An 18,637-nucleotide genomic window follows, 5' to 3' on the forward strand; every position below is an offset into this window, starting at 1 on the left:
TTATACAATATATGAATAATCATCTACTGTACAATTAATCATAATATATTCTATTGTTTAGAAATGCTAAGATTGTTTTTAATCGATGTGTATTCTTTTGACTCATTCAATTCTTATCATAAGTTATAAGAACATTTTTTTAATATTATTTTAGATAATGCGTAATAAATTAAACATTTACAATTTCATAATCTAAATTTAAAATGTTTTAATAAACAAATATAATTTTATTATTGTTTTTTTTTTTATTAATTAAGATAAATAATATTATTTTATAATAAATTTTTATATATATAAAATTTTTTTGTTATAAATATATTTATACTTAAATTGATACAAAAATTATGTTATATATTTTTTTTTCGCTTAAATTATATGTTATATAATAATAAATATTTACTATATATATATATTTATTTATTAGATATTTTTAAATATATAATCTATTTTATCCTATTAATTCAAGATAATTTTTAGAAAAAATATTTATGCAAAGTTATTATGTCATATTTATAAGTAAAATATAAATTTTATTGTTATACGATATAGGAAAAAAAGAAAAAATTTTTTTGTGATTTTAGTTTAAAAATGTCAAAAAATATGGAAAATTATAATAAGATACCATCCGACATAACAACTGTTTCATCAGACAATGAAGAGATACCAGAATGGGTTGTTATCCAAATGACAACATTTACTAATTGGTTAAATTACCAATTGAGACAGTCAAATGTTGTTGTTCGAGATTTGTGTACTGATTTATCTGATGGTACACTTTTAATACAAATTGTTGAAATATTTCAACGTCGAATATGTACAGGAAAAATATATAATTATAAGCCTACAGAAATTCAATGTTTAATGAATGTTCAGATGGCATTAGATGCTTTAAGAGAAGATGGAGTAAAATTAGTTAATATTGGTAGTCAAGATATTGTTGAGGGTAATTTAAAATTAATATTAGGATTAATTTGGTGTCTTATACAAAAATATCAAATTTCTATACAAAGTAAAATTCCACCAAAAAAATTGATAATGGCATGGCTTCAGTCTGTCTTACCTGAAATAAAATTAACAAATTTTCGTACAAATTGGAATACTGGAAAGGCTCTGGCTGCTCTTATTAATTATTGTCAACCAGGACTTTTTGAGGATTGGCGTAATTTAGATCCTAATAATTCTTATGAAAATTGTAAAAAAGGTTTAGAGTTAGCTGAGAAATATTTAAATGTTCCCTCTGTATTGAATGCAGAACATATGAGTAGCCCAGAGTTAGATGAACTATCAACAATTACCTATTTATCATTTTTTGTTGCTGAAAATGGTCCTGGTTATATTGCATCATTACATAATTGTTCAAAATTAATGCCAGATGTCAGGATTACTAATTTTGATAGATCCTGGAATGATGGATACCTTTTTTGTAAATTAATCATCTCAGTTGGTGGTGAAATATCAAATTTTAATAGTATGAATTTTAATGATCCTAATTATTGGATTACCAATATTTCAATTGCCTTATCAGCAGCATCGCAACTAGGAATAGTATCATTACTAGGACCAAATGATTTAGCAGATCCTGATGTAGAATATTTAGGAGTTATGGCTCTCGTTGCAGCATTATGTTCATTAACAATAAATGATACATATGAAGAGTTACCAACCCCTCCACCTAGTATTTATTATCAACAATACTTTTCAAATGAAAAAAAGAATGATCACAATAAAATTAATATTTTTTCTGAAACTATAACAACAAGTTGTTATCAAGATCAACAAATAAATTTAGATTTGGCATTTCAAGAGAATAGTGGATTAACAATCAATGATTTAGATGTCATTGTCATAGGACCAAATAATAAAGTTAAAGATCATAAAACACTTTTTTTGGTGAAAGTAAAAACATCTAAAGGAGCTGTTTTGTCATTTGTTCCTGATCAAATTGGTGATTACCAGGTATGTTTAATAATATTTTTTTGATAAATTATAAATAAAAAATTATTTAATAGTAATAAATTCTAAAAAAAAAATTTATATTTTCGCTAATTAAAATTCAAGTTTTTTTAACCGTTAACTTATATTTTTGTTTATTAAAATTTTTGTGACATTTAATCTAATATACCATTCTTTTACACACATTTTTTTAAATATAAAAAAATGTACATGTATTAAATTTATTACCATAAATGATATTTTATTATATACATCTTTAACATTAATAGACTATTATAATATGATAATATATATTAAAATTTTATTAGAAATTATTGTTTAAAAAAAAACATTTTTTTATCATTTTATACTAATTTTATAAATTTATTTTTTTTAATAACATCAAATTTATATATATAATTTATTGGTTTAAAAAAATTTTTTATGGCATTAAATTATAAAATAAATTAGTTTATTTATATTATAAGAAAAATATGGTTCAAGTGAGAAATAATATATAGAATAATCACATTGTTATATTAATTGACGTTTCATATGATTAGTTGGATACAACAATGATACTTCTATGATTATATTTATTCACATTTTTAGTTGTGTTCTATTGTCAAAAAGACACTCAACGGTGTATCTTTTGTAATTTACCTTTTATTGATATTTCTTTCTTTACCAAAACATTTTAAAAGTATAAATATTAAAAAATATTTTTGTTATACCATTTTATTATATATATAAGTATATATTTTTTTTTATTAAATAATTTTCTTAAATTATTAATTAAAATATTTTTATTACTTAATTTTATCTTTATATATATGAATATAAATGTCTCTATAATAATAGTATTAATAAAAGTAATATTATATATTATACATAACTATGCCCTTGCCAAGAAAAATTCTTTTCTTAATATCTATCAATTGTTGAAGGTCATTTAAGGTACCTTTATACATATATATATATATAAATATATTATTGATACTATTTAGATATTAACTATCTTTTAATGATGAAAAAGGTATAAATATTTTGATAAATGATATTAAATTTAAATCTTACTTTAAGATAAAATACATTTAAATAAATTTTATGTTTATTTATTTTATTTATCTATTACAAAATTACTAATAATTTTTCTTTTCTACTCTATCAAATATTTTATATAATAAAAAAAAAAATTTCTATATTAAAAAAAAAAATAAGATCAAGAGTATTATAAATAAGCATAAGAATTTTTTTTTTTATTATTAATTTTCATCATGTCAATTATTTATATTTCTATATACAATTTATTAATTATATTTTTCATATCTAATAATATTATTTTTGCGCATTTTATTCATTTCCGTTTAACAACTATCAATTAAAATAAATAAAAACATACTTACATACTTTATATATAAAATACTATTTTACTATTATGTCTATCAAAAATAATTTAACAAAAAAAAAAAAAAAAAAATAATTGCATTCCATTGGTTCTTTGAAAAATAAATGTAGTACACTCTTAATAACGTACATTTCTAATTATATTTTTAATGTATTGGTATATTAAGATATTAGAAAGTATCAATTAATGCGCAAGTTACTCTTACTTTATAAAGTATGTCTTATCAGCAATTACACAATTACAAATATATTTCTTAACATGATCCTACTTAATTTATTGATAATGTTTGTATCACATAGTGTTTTATGAAAAATATTTTAAATAATATAAATGATGATTAAAAGTTATACATCTTATGTTAATTACCTATTTGTTTGCTTTTTATTTTTTTTTTTTTTTTTTTGATAAAAATATATAATAAGATTGTTTTTTAAAATATTCATAGTCTTTTTTTTATTAGTTTTTTTTTTTATATTTAATACTAAAAAAATATAAATACTTTATTTTTATAATAAATTTTTTTTAATATATTTGTTATTTATTTTATATTTTTATTCTCAATAAACAAAAATAATTTTATATTTTAGGTGAGAATTTTATGCCAAGGCAGTGAATTGCCATCAAGCCCAATTCTTCTAACCGTCTTACCATCGACAGACAAAAATTTTTATCAAGAAAGTGAATCAAATTTGATTGAGGAAACATATCAATTTCTTCCTGAAACGACAAATAATTATAATAATCAAATAATAGTTGAAAAGGCTTTGTTTAATCAAGAAAAAAATAACGAAAAAGAGGGATACTCTGGTGTTAGTAAAATTATGAAATCACACTCAAATATAGCAAGAGTTTCATTTTCAGGGTTATCAGAACCATGTTCTGTTGGAAGTACTGTTGAAGTAGTTGTATGTTTTGACTTTTTTTGATTTTTTTTGTTTTATGAAAAAAAAACTTTTTTTTTTTTATAGATAAATGCTCATGGAACAGATAATAATACTGATGCAATTCGTGTTACATCAACATCACCATCAGGTATAACAAAAGATTGTCATGTAACGTGTGATACCTCATCATTTACTGCAACATTCTCACCAAATGAAGTTGGGGAATGGAAAATTGGAATATTTTATAATTATGAACATATACATGGATCTCCATTTTCATGTAATGTATTTGATCCTAATGCTGTTGATGTCTATGGATTAGATGTCGGATTAGTTGGTCAGGAGTTAAAATTTACCATAAATACAAAAAAAGCTGGTAATGGAAAAATTGATTTAGATGTTATAAGATATGGAAAAAGTATTCCTTATCATTTAGAGAGTGATAATTATCATGAAGGAATATATAAAGCTAACTTTACACCAGATGGTTCCGGACAATACAAAATACATATCATGTTGAATGGTGTTGAAATTCGTGGATCACCATATGTCTTAGATATTGCTGATGCCAGTAGTATATCAGTTTATGGTGATAATCTTAAAATGGGTGCTGTAGGTAAAGGTGCAACATTTATGATTCATGCTGCTAATGCTGATACTAAAGATATAACAGTTTTAATAACAGGTTAGTTATCAATTTTAATAGAAAATTTTTTTGTATTAGTCATGTCATGTTTAATGTTTATTTCTTTAAATTGTCATTTTAACTTTAAAAAGGTGATTGTAATAGAATTATAATAGTCTTTGTCCAAAAAAAAAATAAAAAAAAGGTATATTCATTGTATACAATCACATATAGAAATATTTATTAATATGTAAGTTTTTTTTTTGTTATACTAACATGTCTTGTATTTTTTTTTAAATAACATTTTTTTTATACCCCTTAATCCATTTGATTTTAATAGAAAAATACAAATAATATTTGAAAAAAAAATTTTTTGTTTATTTTAGGGCCATCAATGAAATCAAAATATGGAAGGATAATACCTTTAGGAGAGTCAAATTTTAAGGTTGAATTTAAACCAATTGAAGCTGGTGAACATACAATTGATGTTCAAATTTTTGGTCAATCAATCTATGAATCACCATTTATTTGTAATGTTGGTGATCCTGAATTAGTTACAATAGAAAAATTACCAAAAAAAATTTATCCATCAAATGTTGGGTATGATATAACATTTGAGATAGATGCTACAGCAGCAGGTTCTGGTAATCTTGAAATAATGATTAATGGTGGTAGAGTACCATGTAGAGTAAAAGAACTTGGTCCCCGTCATTTTTTGGCAGAATTTACTATAGAACAATTAATAGATCATGTAGTTGAAATGAAATTTAATGGAGTAGAAGTGACTGGTAGTCCGTGGACTTTGAAGGTCAAGGATATAGATGAAGAAAGAAAAACTTTTGATAAAAATTATACTACAAATAATTTATCATCATCTTTTGATGGAATTAAAAGTGTTTCTAATTTTGGTATGTATACTAATACTAATAATAAAGAAATAATGAATGATGAAACAGAATATACAGAATTATCTGGAGTTGGATTATATAAATCTGCTGTTGGTCAACCAACACATTTTGAAATATCTGGTGGAAATTTAAAAGCAAAAGATGTTAAAATTACATTAACATGTAAGTTAAATATATATATATATATATATGAAAATAAATAAATAAATTTATATATTTTTTTAGCACCATCAGCTATTATTATTCCTGTAAAAGTTACAGAATGTGATAATGATAAATTATCTTGTTCATATATAACTTCTGAAGTTGGTGAACATCGAATAAATATACTAGTTAATGGATCACCTCTTGAAACAGAGCCAATTTATGTATCTTCTTTTGATTTTACTAAAGTAAAATTAGAAGCAGTTACGGGAGCGTTACCTGAACAACCAGTTCAATTTATAGGTAAATTTTATATAAATGTATTTTTAAAAAAAATTTTTATTTATCTAAAATAATATTAAGTATAATTTATTATTTTAAAATTTTATGAAACTATAAAAAAAAAAGTAAAACACGTTTAGTATAATAGTTTTATGTTAACTAATAGTTCATATAATTAATAAAATAGAAAAGATAAAGAATTATTTTATAGATTATAATATAAATAATAGCATTGATAAATATATAGGTAAAATTAAGATTAAATCAAAAATTTGGTTATTTCGAACAAAAGGATTGATTAAAATATATTCAATCAAGCATTTATTTTCTACCTCTTTATATACAATTATATTATATGATCCTCATATATATAGAGAATGATAATATAATGTATGTTATAGATTACATTCTCATATAATTGTATTTTAAATAAAGTCTTCTATAATGTTTATTATTTTGTATGGTATTCATTTTATCAACTATATAGTGAGTTAAATTGTTCCCATGTTAGATAAGCTTTCATTATATTATAGTGAGGTTACTTTTAGTTGATTATTGATAATAGAAGTTTCATTTTTCTATATATTGCCTGTTAAAAATTATTGTTACACATTTAGTTTTTTATTATTTTTTTAACCTATACAAATAATATTTTGTAGGATAACTAATTATTTAATTGGATTATTTTATATTATCCAATAAAATTTATTTCATATATTTATATATATATATATATATAGATAATACAATATTTATATATATTTATATATATATATATTTCTTTATTATATATTTTTATAATATGTGTCAATAATGAATGACAATTCAAAAAATTTAAATAAAAATACATCTCATTATGTTTCTGAATTATATGTTATTCCTGCAGTTGATGCCGCTAATGCTGGAAAAGGACAATTAGAAATTTCTGTTAATCGTGGACAAGTACCAAATAATGTTAAATCATTAGGAGCAGGACGATGTTTGATAACATTTATACCTCAACATCCAGGAACATATGTTGTTGATGTAACATTTAATGGTCATCAAATACATGGTTGTCCAATCAAAGTTGATGTTCAACCAAAACAAGTTGGTAAACCATTACCAACCTCAATTCATAATTCACCATTATCAGTATTAAAGTCAACAACATTAAATGATAATTCTGAAAAATTAACACCAATACCTATAATAACATCATCAACAACAACTACTAGAAGTACAGAAATTGAAAGAGTTTATGATACTGTTCATGAAGATAATATTTATGATAGTATTAAAGATATTAAAAAAGAATCAAATAAATCTGATTTATTTAATAATTACAAAATGTCACAATCAGATATAGATAATAAAAATGATGGATTAAAATCACCAAAATTACTTAGAGCAACATTAGATAATGTAAAAAATGGTAAAAAAGAAATTGGATATACAGTAGCAAATTATAATGATGATAAAGAAGATTTAAATGAGAATAATATTAGAAATAAAAGTAAATTAAATCAAGATAGTACTAATATGTCATATAATAATGATGATGTTTATTATAAAGGTATAAATGATAATAAAAATGTTGGTCATGAATATGGAATAAAAGAAAAATTATTACATGATAAAAGTTATTCTAAAAAAAATGAAGAGATTATATTACCAGGATTAATTGTAGAAAAAAAAATTGAAGAATTAGAACCTAATTCTTCACAATACTATTATCAAAAACGTTTTGAAAATATTGACAATGAAATAAAAGAAGAAAAGTTTGATGAAAGTTTGTTAACCACTATTGATAAGGCCGAAGAGTCAAATATTTCAACTATTGATCCAACAGTTGTTGATAGACCAAAAGTAAATACCAAACCTTCCATTGAATATGATAAAAGTACAATTGAAAAGGTAAATGAAATGGATGTTGAAGATTTTGTTCCTAAAAATGTACCAAGTGTTGTTAGAAGTACCTCAAAAGGAAGTCTTTATGAACATAAAATAAGAAAAAGTGAAGATTTAAATGAAAAAAATACTGTTAAATCTGATTATCAATTAGAAGATACTTTACCTTTTGATATGTCATTACAACAAGAAGATATCTCAGAAGGTGAAACTAAAATACTTGGAAAAAATTTTGATTTTGGTAAAAGTAAATTTTCAACAAAACATGAAGTAATTAAAAAAGGAAAAGATGTTGAAGTTAAATTAGAATCATTAAAATTAGGAAAAGATGATACACTTCGAATTACAATAGTTCCACCACAAAGAGTTAAGGGAGAAAATGTTCAGGAGATTACACCAAAAGTTAAAAAATCAGGAAAAACATATGAAATTTCATTTAGACCAACAGAAGTTGGTACACATAAAATATATGCATATGTTAATGAAAATTTACATCCATTATCACCATTTGCCATTCGTGTTTATGATGCCAATGAAATAAATGTTGGTGATATTGTTTCTGAAAGTTTAGTTGGTGAGGTTGTTGAATTTACTGTTGATGCTGGTAGAGCTGGTTTTGGAAATTTAGAAATGGCTATAAAAGATAGTAGTAATATTATTATACCATCACATGTCTCACAACTAGAGACAGGTGCAGCAAAATTTTTAGTTACATTTAATCCAACAACAATTGGTGTCCATACTGTCAACATAACATTTAACAAAGAAATTTTAAAAGGATCTCCCTTTCAAATTGATGTTGTTGATAAAAAAAGTGATGATGATGATAGTGGAAAGAAAAAAAATTTAAAGAAAGAAGGCTTATTGAATGTTAAAAAAAATATACATGATAAGAAAAAAAGTAATGAAGAAAAAGTATTTACAACAGTTCCAAAAATTCCATCATTATGTAGAGTTAATAAAGAAACAAATTTTACAGTTAATTTACCATTTCCTGCAAGTGAATTATTAGAAGTTGATATTTTAGGTATGAAAAAAAAAAATAATTTATTAAGATAAACATTAAACATGACATGAACTTTTACTTAACCTTTTTCTTAGATAACATTTTTTCCCTCATAATAACATTTAATTATTTTTTTTTAGATTCACATAAAGAAAAGATACATGCACAAATTTATGAGGAAAAAGATAATGTAAAACGTGTTGAATTTATTCCATTAAGAGTTGGTGATCATGATATTTCAATTTTATATGGTGGACAAGAAATTCCAAATTCTCCATTTACATGTCGTGCCTATGATCCAACAAAAATAGTTGTTGGAAATATTCCAAATGGAACAATTGACAAAGCTGTCCATTTTGTTGTCGATGCCTCATCAGCTGGTGTTGGTAATTTGGAGGTTGCAGTTAATGAAGGAAAAGTTCCATCAATGGCTCATGCCTTAGGACAACATAAATATGATATTTCATTTATTCCAAAAGAAGAAAAAGATCATACAATTACAATACGTTTTAATAATGAATATATTCCTGGAAGTCCATTTATATGTCATTTGGTGGCACCTAGTTATGCCTCTGCAACAGGTCCTGGTTTAGAAAGAATTCAAGTTGGTAATAAAGTTCATTTTATTATTAATGTAACAGGAACAGAAGTTAATGAATTACCAGTTGTTAAAATTATTGATCCACAAGGATTAGAACTTCCATGTAATATTAGTAATGCAAAAGATGAAAAAAATACATTTATTGCTGAGTACATTCCAAATTGTATTGGAAATCATAGAATTGAAGTTTTATATGATAATGAACCAATCAACGGATCACCTTTCATATCAAAAGCTTTTGATGCAAATAAGGCAAAACTTTCTTTATTAACAGATGCAATAATTAATAAAGAATGTAATTTTATGATTGATGCTGGTAAAGCAGGAGCAGGAAATATGGAAATTATTGTTAGTGTAAATGAAAAAAATGTACCAAATTTTGTACGTGCAGAGGGACAGGCTAAATTTAAAGTTTCTTTTACTCCTCAAGAATTAAAAGATCATTATATTAGTGTTAAATTTAATGGAATACCAGTTCCTGGATCACCACTTAGATGTCAGGTTAAGGAAGATACTGAAAATATTCTCTCACCAGTATCTGACATTCCACCAATTAGTAGAAAAAAAGAAAAATCAACTGATTCAACAATTAATACAGTATATAATAATTCAAAAATTACTAAATTAGATGATAACTCAAAATTATTAAAAGAAATTAAGGTTGTTGGTGATATTACTCAGGGAATTGTTGGTAAAGTAAAAGGATTTAGTATTGATGGAGAAAAAAAAGGATTAGAATGTAATGTTGTTATTACAGGTTAGTTTATATATTTTAATTTTTTTTTTTTAAATTACCTTATGAAACCTTGTCTTATAATGAAACTTTATTAACATGTACCTCATTCTTTCTAATAATTTTTTTTGGTATAAATATCAATATATAAAATAAAAATTAAATGATCAATATTATATAGATCCAATGGAAAATATAATAGATGTTAGTATAGAAAAAAATGATAAAAGTTTTTATGTACAATTTTTACCTACACATGTTGGTATATATAAAATTGTTATAATAATTAATAATCAAGTATTACCTTTATGTCCAATTTTTATGAATTCAATAAAAGATGATGAAATAATTGATAGTAATCAAGATAATAAAGTATCAAGAAGTAATTCTAATAATAAAATTGATGATGAAGAAATTATTGAAAATGGTATTGTTATTTTAAAAAATAAGGTAGCTTTATTAGGTGAAGAAAATGAATTTTCAATAGAGACAAAAGATAAAATTACAAAATCAATTATTGAAAAAAATATGAATATTGAGTTAATTGATAATTCTGGAAATTGTTTACCATTTAAAATAAAAGGTAAAGGAAATATTATAACAATAAAATGGAATCCTTTAAATGAAGGTGAACATACAATATTTGCAAAGTATAAAGGAATCCATCTTAAAAATAGTCCCTCTGAAATTATTGTCCTTGACTTGAGTGCCGTTAAAATTATTGGTTTAAGAAATGGAAAAATTTATGAAGAACAGGCTTTTGAAATTGATTGGAGTAATTCAGGGGGTAGAACGATAAGTGTATGCCTTACAGATCAAAATGGAACAGTTTTATCTTGTATTTTAAAAAAAATAAAAAATGGTGTACATAATTGTATTTTTACACCAAAAAAAATTGGATTATATTCTATTGATATATTTATTGATGATGTATTATTACCAGGTAATATTATTAATTTTTTTTTAATATAATATAATATAATATTTTTTAGAATGCCCTTATGAATGTACAATAAATGATCAGAGTGGTTTAATAGCAAGAGGTGATGCTTTAACAAAAGCTCAAAAAGGAAAAACAGCACGTTTTGAGATATCATTAGGAAATTGTAAACCAGGAGAATTAGATGTTTTTATTTCAGGTTGATAAAGTTTTTTTTTATAAGACAATCCATGTTTCATATACTTAATACTTTTCCTTTTTTTTTTTATTTAATATCTGAAAAATAATTTTATATTTCTAATATATAAATATATATTGTAGATCCAAATAATGGTCCAGTACCAGTTAAATGTTTCAAACAACAAGATGAAGGATATTGGGTAGAATTTACACCAGAAATTGTCGGTAAACATGTCATTGATGTCAGTGTTGGAGATCAAAAAGTTTATGGATCACCATTTTATTGTAAAGTAATAGATCCAAAAGAAATTAAAATAGTTGGTTTCAATAATAAAGTTCTTATTAATCAAGGTATTCAATATACAATTAGAAAAAAAGATGCTGGTGAAGGTGATGTTAAAATAGAAATATCTGATCCTGAGAATCATTCAGTTGTATTTAATAAAGTGAAAGATTATAATAATGATGATATCATTACTTTCCTACCAACTAAACTTGGTGAATATAAAATAAATTTAAAAATGAATGGTTTTCAGGTTAATGGATATCCTAAATCAATTATTGTTGAAAGAGAAAGTAAACCACAAGTTTTTAGTAAAGGTTTAACACATGGAATAGATATTGATGAGGATGCTCATCTTTTATTTGATCCAAAACATTCACAAGGTGGAATAAAAATTCATGTTTCAGGTCCTGATAATGAAAAAATTAGACATGTAACAAAAAGAAATGATGATGGAACATCTACAATATCATTTAAACCATCATATCCAGGAATATATAATATTAATATTGATTTTAATAATAAACCAATTGAAGGAAGTCCCTTTAAATATTATGTAGTTGATAGTAAAAATGTTATCATTGATGATGAAAATGTTGATTCAAATGGAGTATTAGGTATTCAACTTAATAAACAAAATTCTATTAATGTTGATGGTACAGCAGCAGGACCAGGAAGATTAACTGTTGAGGTAAAAAATAAATTTAATGAAATTGTAGATGACATAACAACAATTGATTCATTTGGAGAGGGAAAATATAGAGTTAATATAACTCCAAGATATGATGATGAATATAAGATATATTTTTATTGGAGTGGAAATCCAGTTCCTGGTTTTTATCCTATTATTGCTTCTACAGTAGGAATATGTAAACCAAAACAAATTCATACAGAAAAAATAATAACATCCTCAACAACATATAATTATTCACTCTCATCACCAGAGGTTATCCTTCGTGGTAGAGGTGCTGAATTAGGTGTTAATGGAGAACCAAATGAATTTATGATAGAATTTAACAAACCAATAAATATTAATGAACTTTCTATTGTTTTAGCTGGTGATAAAGCTGATATTCCAGTTAAATTAAATTATATTGGAAATAACATTTATAAAGCTACATATGTACCAAAATTTCCAGGAAATTATACTTTATCTATCTTTTCAAATGGTAATGAATTTTTCACAAGTCAAGAACCTATCAGAATACAAGATTTAAAATCACCAGCTGATCGTGTTTTGGTTGATTTTAAAAAACTTAAGATAGGAATTATTGATGAAGAAATGACATCTCTAATTGATACAAGAGATGCAGAACCAGGAAAACTTTCTGTTAAATGCCAAGGTCCAACTTCAACACAAGATATAATGTTAAAAGATAATATGGATGGTACATATTTTTTGTCATTTTATCCTAAAGAACTTGGTAAACATACTTTAACAATAAAGTATGCAGATCAACATGTTCCTGGAAGTCCATTATCATTTAATGTATCTCTTCCACCTGATGCTTCTAAAGTTAAAGTTTATGGTTCCGGAATTCAACATGGTATTTTAAATAATTATAAAAGTGATTTTATTGTTGAAACAAAAGGTGCTGGAGCAGGACAGTTAACTGTTCGTGTCAGAGGACCAAAAGGAGCATTTAATGTGGAGATGCAACGTGATACTAAAAATGATAGAACCATTCATTGTAAATATGAACCTAAAGAACCTGGTGATTATCAGGTAGAAATCAAATGGCATGGTAAACATGTTCCTGGTTCACCATTCTTTGTTATGATTGTGGATACTGAACAAGAATTACAAAGATTTTTAATGGGAGAAGCTCCGTCACCACAACCACCAGGACCATTTGTTCCACCAGGTTGGGTTGGCGGTCCATTACCACCAATAAATGGACAAATATATAACTCCGGTTACCCTCAAATGATACCACCACCACCACCACATCTTTTACATGGACCACCATTACCAATTCCACCACATAGAGGAATCCCACCACAACCAATTATGTATTCTCCAAATAGAAGACGATTTATGCCACGATAAAACTTTCTATTTACAATGAATTATCATTTTTTTTTTTCTTTAATAATTATAAGTGAAAAAAAAAGTAAAGAAATATAATTTAGTTAAAGTAAAAAATTTTAAAATTATATTCAATATAAGATATATACATATATATAATTAATATTCTTTCCTTTTTAATTTTATAATTTACTAAACATTTATAATGGTAAAAATTATATAAACTTGCTCAATTATAATGTGATTAATTAATTATTAAATATTGTTAAAAAAAAATTTTTTTGTAGGATAATATAAAATTCTTTAATAATTCTTTTTTATTTATATCTTATTAATAATAATAATGTACTTTTTTTTTTTCTAAAAGTTTTCAATATATTTAAAAGATATAATAATTATAACATCGATGGATACTAGCTTTTTTCATCTTTATAACTTTATCTTTCATCTTTATCAATAAAGTATAATAATATTAGAATAATTATGATTAATAATTTTTACAATTTTAATAGACATCTTATTGTCCTTAACTGGTTACATTGATTATAGGTATCTATTGATATAAATTATAATTGGTGGAACCTTGAGGAAAAAGAAGGTAGGATCATAATATCAAGAGGTACAATTTTATTTTTGATTATTTTTATTTTTCTGAAATAATTATATTATACAAAAATTATTAACTTTGAATGTATAATATTTTTATAAGACAATTTTAATTACTTTTTTAGTATATTTTAAAAATGAAGTATTATTATTACTATTATTTAGCATTATATATATTTTTTTTTAAAAATTATTTATATAGTATTAAACTTTGTGTTAGGAAAGACCAATCATTTGCAAAAGAAATATTTTTTCAACGTGTTGAAACAGAAAATGCTGATAAATGTTTAGAGAGATGTTTAGATAATGTGGATATTTGTAGATCATTAGTTTTTATTAAAAATATTAATTCAGTATGTTATATTTATAATTTATTGTAATTTATATTTAGGAAAATGATTTGGGTATATGTCAATTATATACAATAAATTCAGAGACAAGTCCTATAATATTTAAAAATGAAAATCCTTCAGAAAATGTAACACTTATTTATGAAATTGCTGAAAATTGTAATGAAAATAGTTATGAGATGAGTAGTAAACTTTTGACAAGATTTATTGGAAATCAACAATCTATTGGTGAAAAATCTTCAAATAGTGATGTAACATACCCACAAGTACCCATTATACATATCTCAGATAAAAAAAATATTGAAGGACCTTCACTACCTAAATATCCTCCAAAAATAAAACCAATTGTTCCTGTTCATGTATCACATGCCCAAACAGGTCTTTTTGGTTTTCCACCTCTTCCATGTACAGGTAAATATTACATCATAAAAATTTAATATATTCATAAGTTAAATAATATTATTATTTTTTTTTAAATTGAATAATTTGTTAAAAAATAACTTATTTTTTTTTTTAAATATAACTATTAAAATTTTGAAAAACAACAATAAAATAAATAATATTATTTAGGGATACTATGTTCAACGCCTATTACTCCAACCAAAAAAACACCCTCCCCAATTGAGGCAATTTTGACAGCATTAAATTTAACCACAACAACACAAAGAATTGAAATTATAAATAATAATTTACCTGAGGGGACAAAAATTTATACGAAAAGTGAACATTTTCATGAAGAGGGAGAAAATATAATTAATGTTGATGTTAAAAAACCATGTGAAGCTAAAAAAAAAGATGATCCATGTGTACCAAAAAATAAGGAATATGTTATGGTTACAAAAATAAAAGAAGTTAGTGAAAATATAGTATATGGTACTTGGTCTGAATGGATAGAAACTGGTCCATGTAGTGTAACAACTGGTACAGGTGTTATTATATATAAAAGAAGATGCCTTTCAAAAGAGGAGTGTATTGGTAAAGATACAAAAGAAGAAATATGTAAAATAGAAAGTTATTGGTCTGATTGGAGTTCTTGGTCTACATGTTCTGTTAGTTGTGATGGAGGAATAAAATCAAGGAAAAGAGAATGTTTAGGTGATGGTGATTGTAAGGGACATATTGATGAAGTTTTAATGTGTAATATTCATAAATGTCCACAATATGAAGAATGGAGTTCATGGTCTGATTGTTCAGTAACATGTGGTGGTAATGGTGTTAGAATTAGAAATAGAGAATGTAAATATTTAGGAGTTAAATCTGGAAATTGTCAAGGACCTGCTCAGGATCAAATTTCTTGTTTATCAGATCCATGTCCAAGATACTTAGAATGGCAGGAATGGCAAGATTGTTCTGTTTCTTGTGGACAAGGAATTCAAAAAAGAATCAGAATATGTTATCCAAAAGGAATTGGTTGTGTTGGAGGAGATCAAGAAGTTAAATTTTGCCAAAAATCTGTTTGTCCATATCTTAGTGAATGGAGTGAATTTGGTGGTTGTAGCGTAACTTGTGGAATTGGATATTGTGAAAGAAACAGAAAATGTATAACTGATGGTAATGTTGATTACCACTCTGAAAATAAAAGTAATAATAAAAGAGTAAAAAAAAGTAATATAAAATTAAATATTAATAATGGAAATATATCATCAAATTTAAAGGAATCAGAAAAAGAATTATTAGAAATTGATCATGTACGTCTAAAACGTGAACCAATCAGAGTTAAAAATGATTCATCTATCTTTTCTGGATGTATTGGGTCATTAGTTGAAAGAAAATTATGTGATGCTGGACCATGTTGTTATGTTGGTAGCTGGACAGAATGGACTTCATGTCATATGATAAATAATAAATGTCTTAAAAAACGTAATCGTCCATGTAAACCTGATATGAGTTATCAGTCTCAACAAATTTCACACCAATCTTCTACAGGTTTAGATGATGGAAATATAAAAAAAATAAATGAAGTGTTAACTCCAATTAAACCTGTTAATGATAGACGTCGCCCAAACAGGCAAATAATTAATTGGGACAATTATCATTGTGAATGTAATGAACCACTATTTGAAGATATTGAGTGTGATGAAAATTTATGTGAACATAAAAGTGAGAGTACTGAATTACAGGAAGCTTTAAAACATCGTAACAGACCTCTTTTTTTGTCTGAAGTATATGAAACACCACTTTCGAATGTTACAACTGATTGTACATGGTCATCATGGAGTGAGTTTAGTACATGTACCTCAACTGGAAGTTGTGATAAAGGTGCACAAGCTCGAACAAGAACATGTAAACCAGTTAAAGGATTTGTTAATCTTAATGTTTGTAATTGTCCTGGTAGTAATGTAGAAGCAAAATCTTGTATTCCAGAAGGATGTATTGATGAGAAAGAAAGATCAATACAATCAAAACATTCTATTTCTAGAGGAAGTTTAGATAGTGCTATTTTTGACTATGAACAAGAAATGAGTGGAAATGCAAAAACTGCAATAAAAATAGTATCAAAGCCGGATGAAACTGATGGGGGAAATTATATGACACAAATATCTTTTGATTGTAATTGGTCAACATGGGAATCTTGGAGTTCATGTATTAATCCTGGGATTCAAACAAGAAGTAGAAAATGTCCACAAAATTGTAAATGTCAAGGTATTGAGAAAGAAGATCAAAAATGTAAAGTAATTGAAGATTCATCACAAATGTATGAAACTTATAAAATACCGCGATCCGTTTTACAAGTACAACCTTCAAAATATACTGGTGCAAATGGTAGTGGAGAAAATAATTCTAGTAATGACTCTTACAATGATAATGCAGATTTAATTGTATATGCAAGGGACCAAAAAGTAATAAAAAAATGTGAATTTTTCCCATGGTCTGAATGGTCTGATTGTTCTAATCTCAAAAATAAGGGTGAAAGAGTCCGAATGCGAATATGTGGTTGTAAGGATTGTGGTAAAGGAAAAAGTGTAGAGTCAGAAGTTTGTAATGAATCAATAAATACATATAAACAATAATAATAATATCTTTACTAAACATAAAATTACTTTCACTTACTTTTTGATTTTTTTTTATAAACAAATTCTTGTTTGTGAATCTTTGATTTCAATAAATTTAAGTAAATTTCATAAAAATTTTTGTTTACTCCATTGTTGTTAAATGTTGATGAAGTTACAAAATTGTTGAAAATTTTGTCATTTTGATTTTTTTTATCCTGTTCTGCATACATATCTTTTAAAGTGTTTACAGCAAATGATACATTGCTTTTTGAATGATTGCTTGCAATTTTGGCATCAAATAAAAAATTCATTTTTAAATCTAAAATTTAAATTTTTAAATATCTCAACTATTTATTTTCTAATATTACTAAATTTATTCAAAAAAAAAATTTTTTTTAATTAATAAATTTGCTTTTGAAATAAGAAAGAAACATAAGTTAGAAAAATTTTAATAAAAGTATATAGATATTTCAAAGTAATATCATATCAAAAAAAACTTCAATCTTATATATTTTATTTATTTATATCTATTCTTTATATATTTTATGTATGAAGCACTTTAGAAATTTTAAACAAAAAGTTTATTTTATACAAGACTATTAGAAATTCAAAGCAACAATTTTTATAAGTTCACTTAAAACATAATAATAAATTCACTTTTGAAAATTAAAATATTTATATTTGTATCACAACGTTGCACCTTTTGGCAATATAATAGTGTTTTGATATTAACGCAATACAATTTTTTAAAGAGTCTAGATACCTAAAAGTTCAATGATATAAAATTCCAGATAAACAGCCTTTGAAATTTAAATTTAAATGGCACTAGAAATAAAAAAATAA

General features: G+C 24.4%; 1 protein-coding gene across 1 annotated transcript; it reads left to right on the forward strand.

Moving 5' to 3' along the window:
- Positions 1-600: 600 nt before the first annotated feature.
- SRAE_1000131600 (Jitterbug) lies at positions 601-17,812 on the forward strand (the record flags this gene model as incomplete). Its single annotated transcript, XM_024648256.1, has 13 exons — positions 601-1,956; positions 3,928-4,245; positions 4,309-4,909; positions 5,236-5,919; positions 5,983-6,204; positions 7,070-9,100; positions 9,220-10,437; positions 10,595-11,356; positions 11,406-11,552; positions 11,675-13,829; positions 14,654-14,804; positions 14,843-15,212; positions 15,372-17,812. The coding sequence occupies 13 exons, from the start codon at positions 601-603 to the stop codon at positions 17,810-17,812; spliced, it is 12,456 nt and encodes a 4,151-aa protein (XP_024502252.1).
- Between the last annotated feature and the right edge of the window lie 825 nt (positions 17,813-18,637).

The sequence above is a fragment of the Strongyloides ratti genome (assembly GCF_001040885.1).
Source record: "Strongyloides ratti genome assembly S_ratti_ED321, chromosome : 1".
Taxonomy (NCBI): domain Eukaryota; kingdom Metazoa; phylum Nematoda; class Chromadorea; order Rhabditida; family Strongyloididae; genus Strongyloides; species Strongyloides ratti.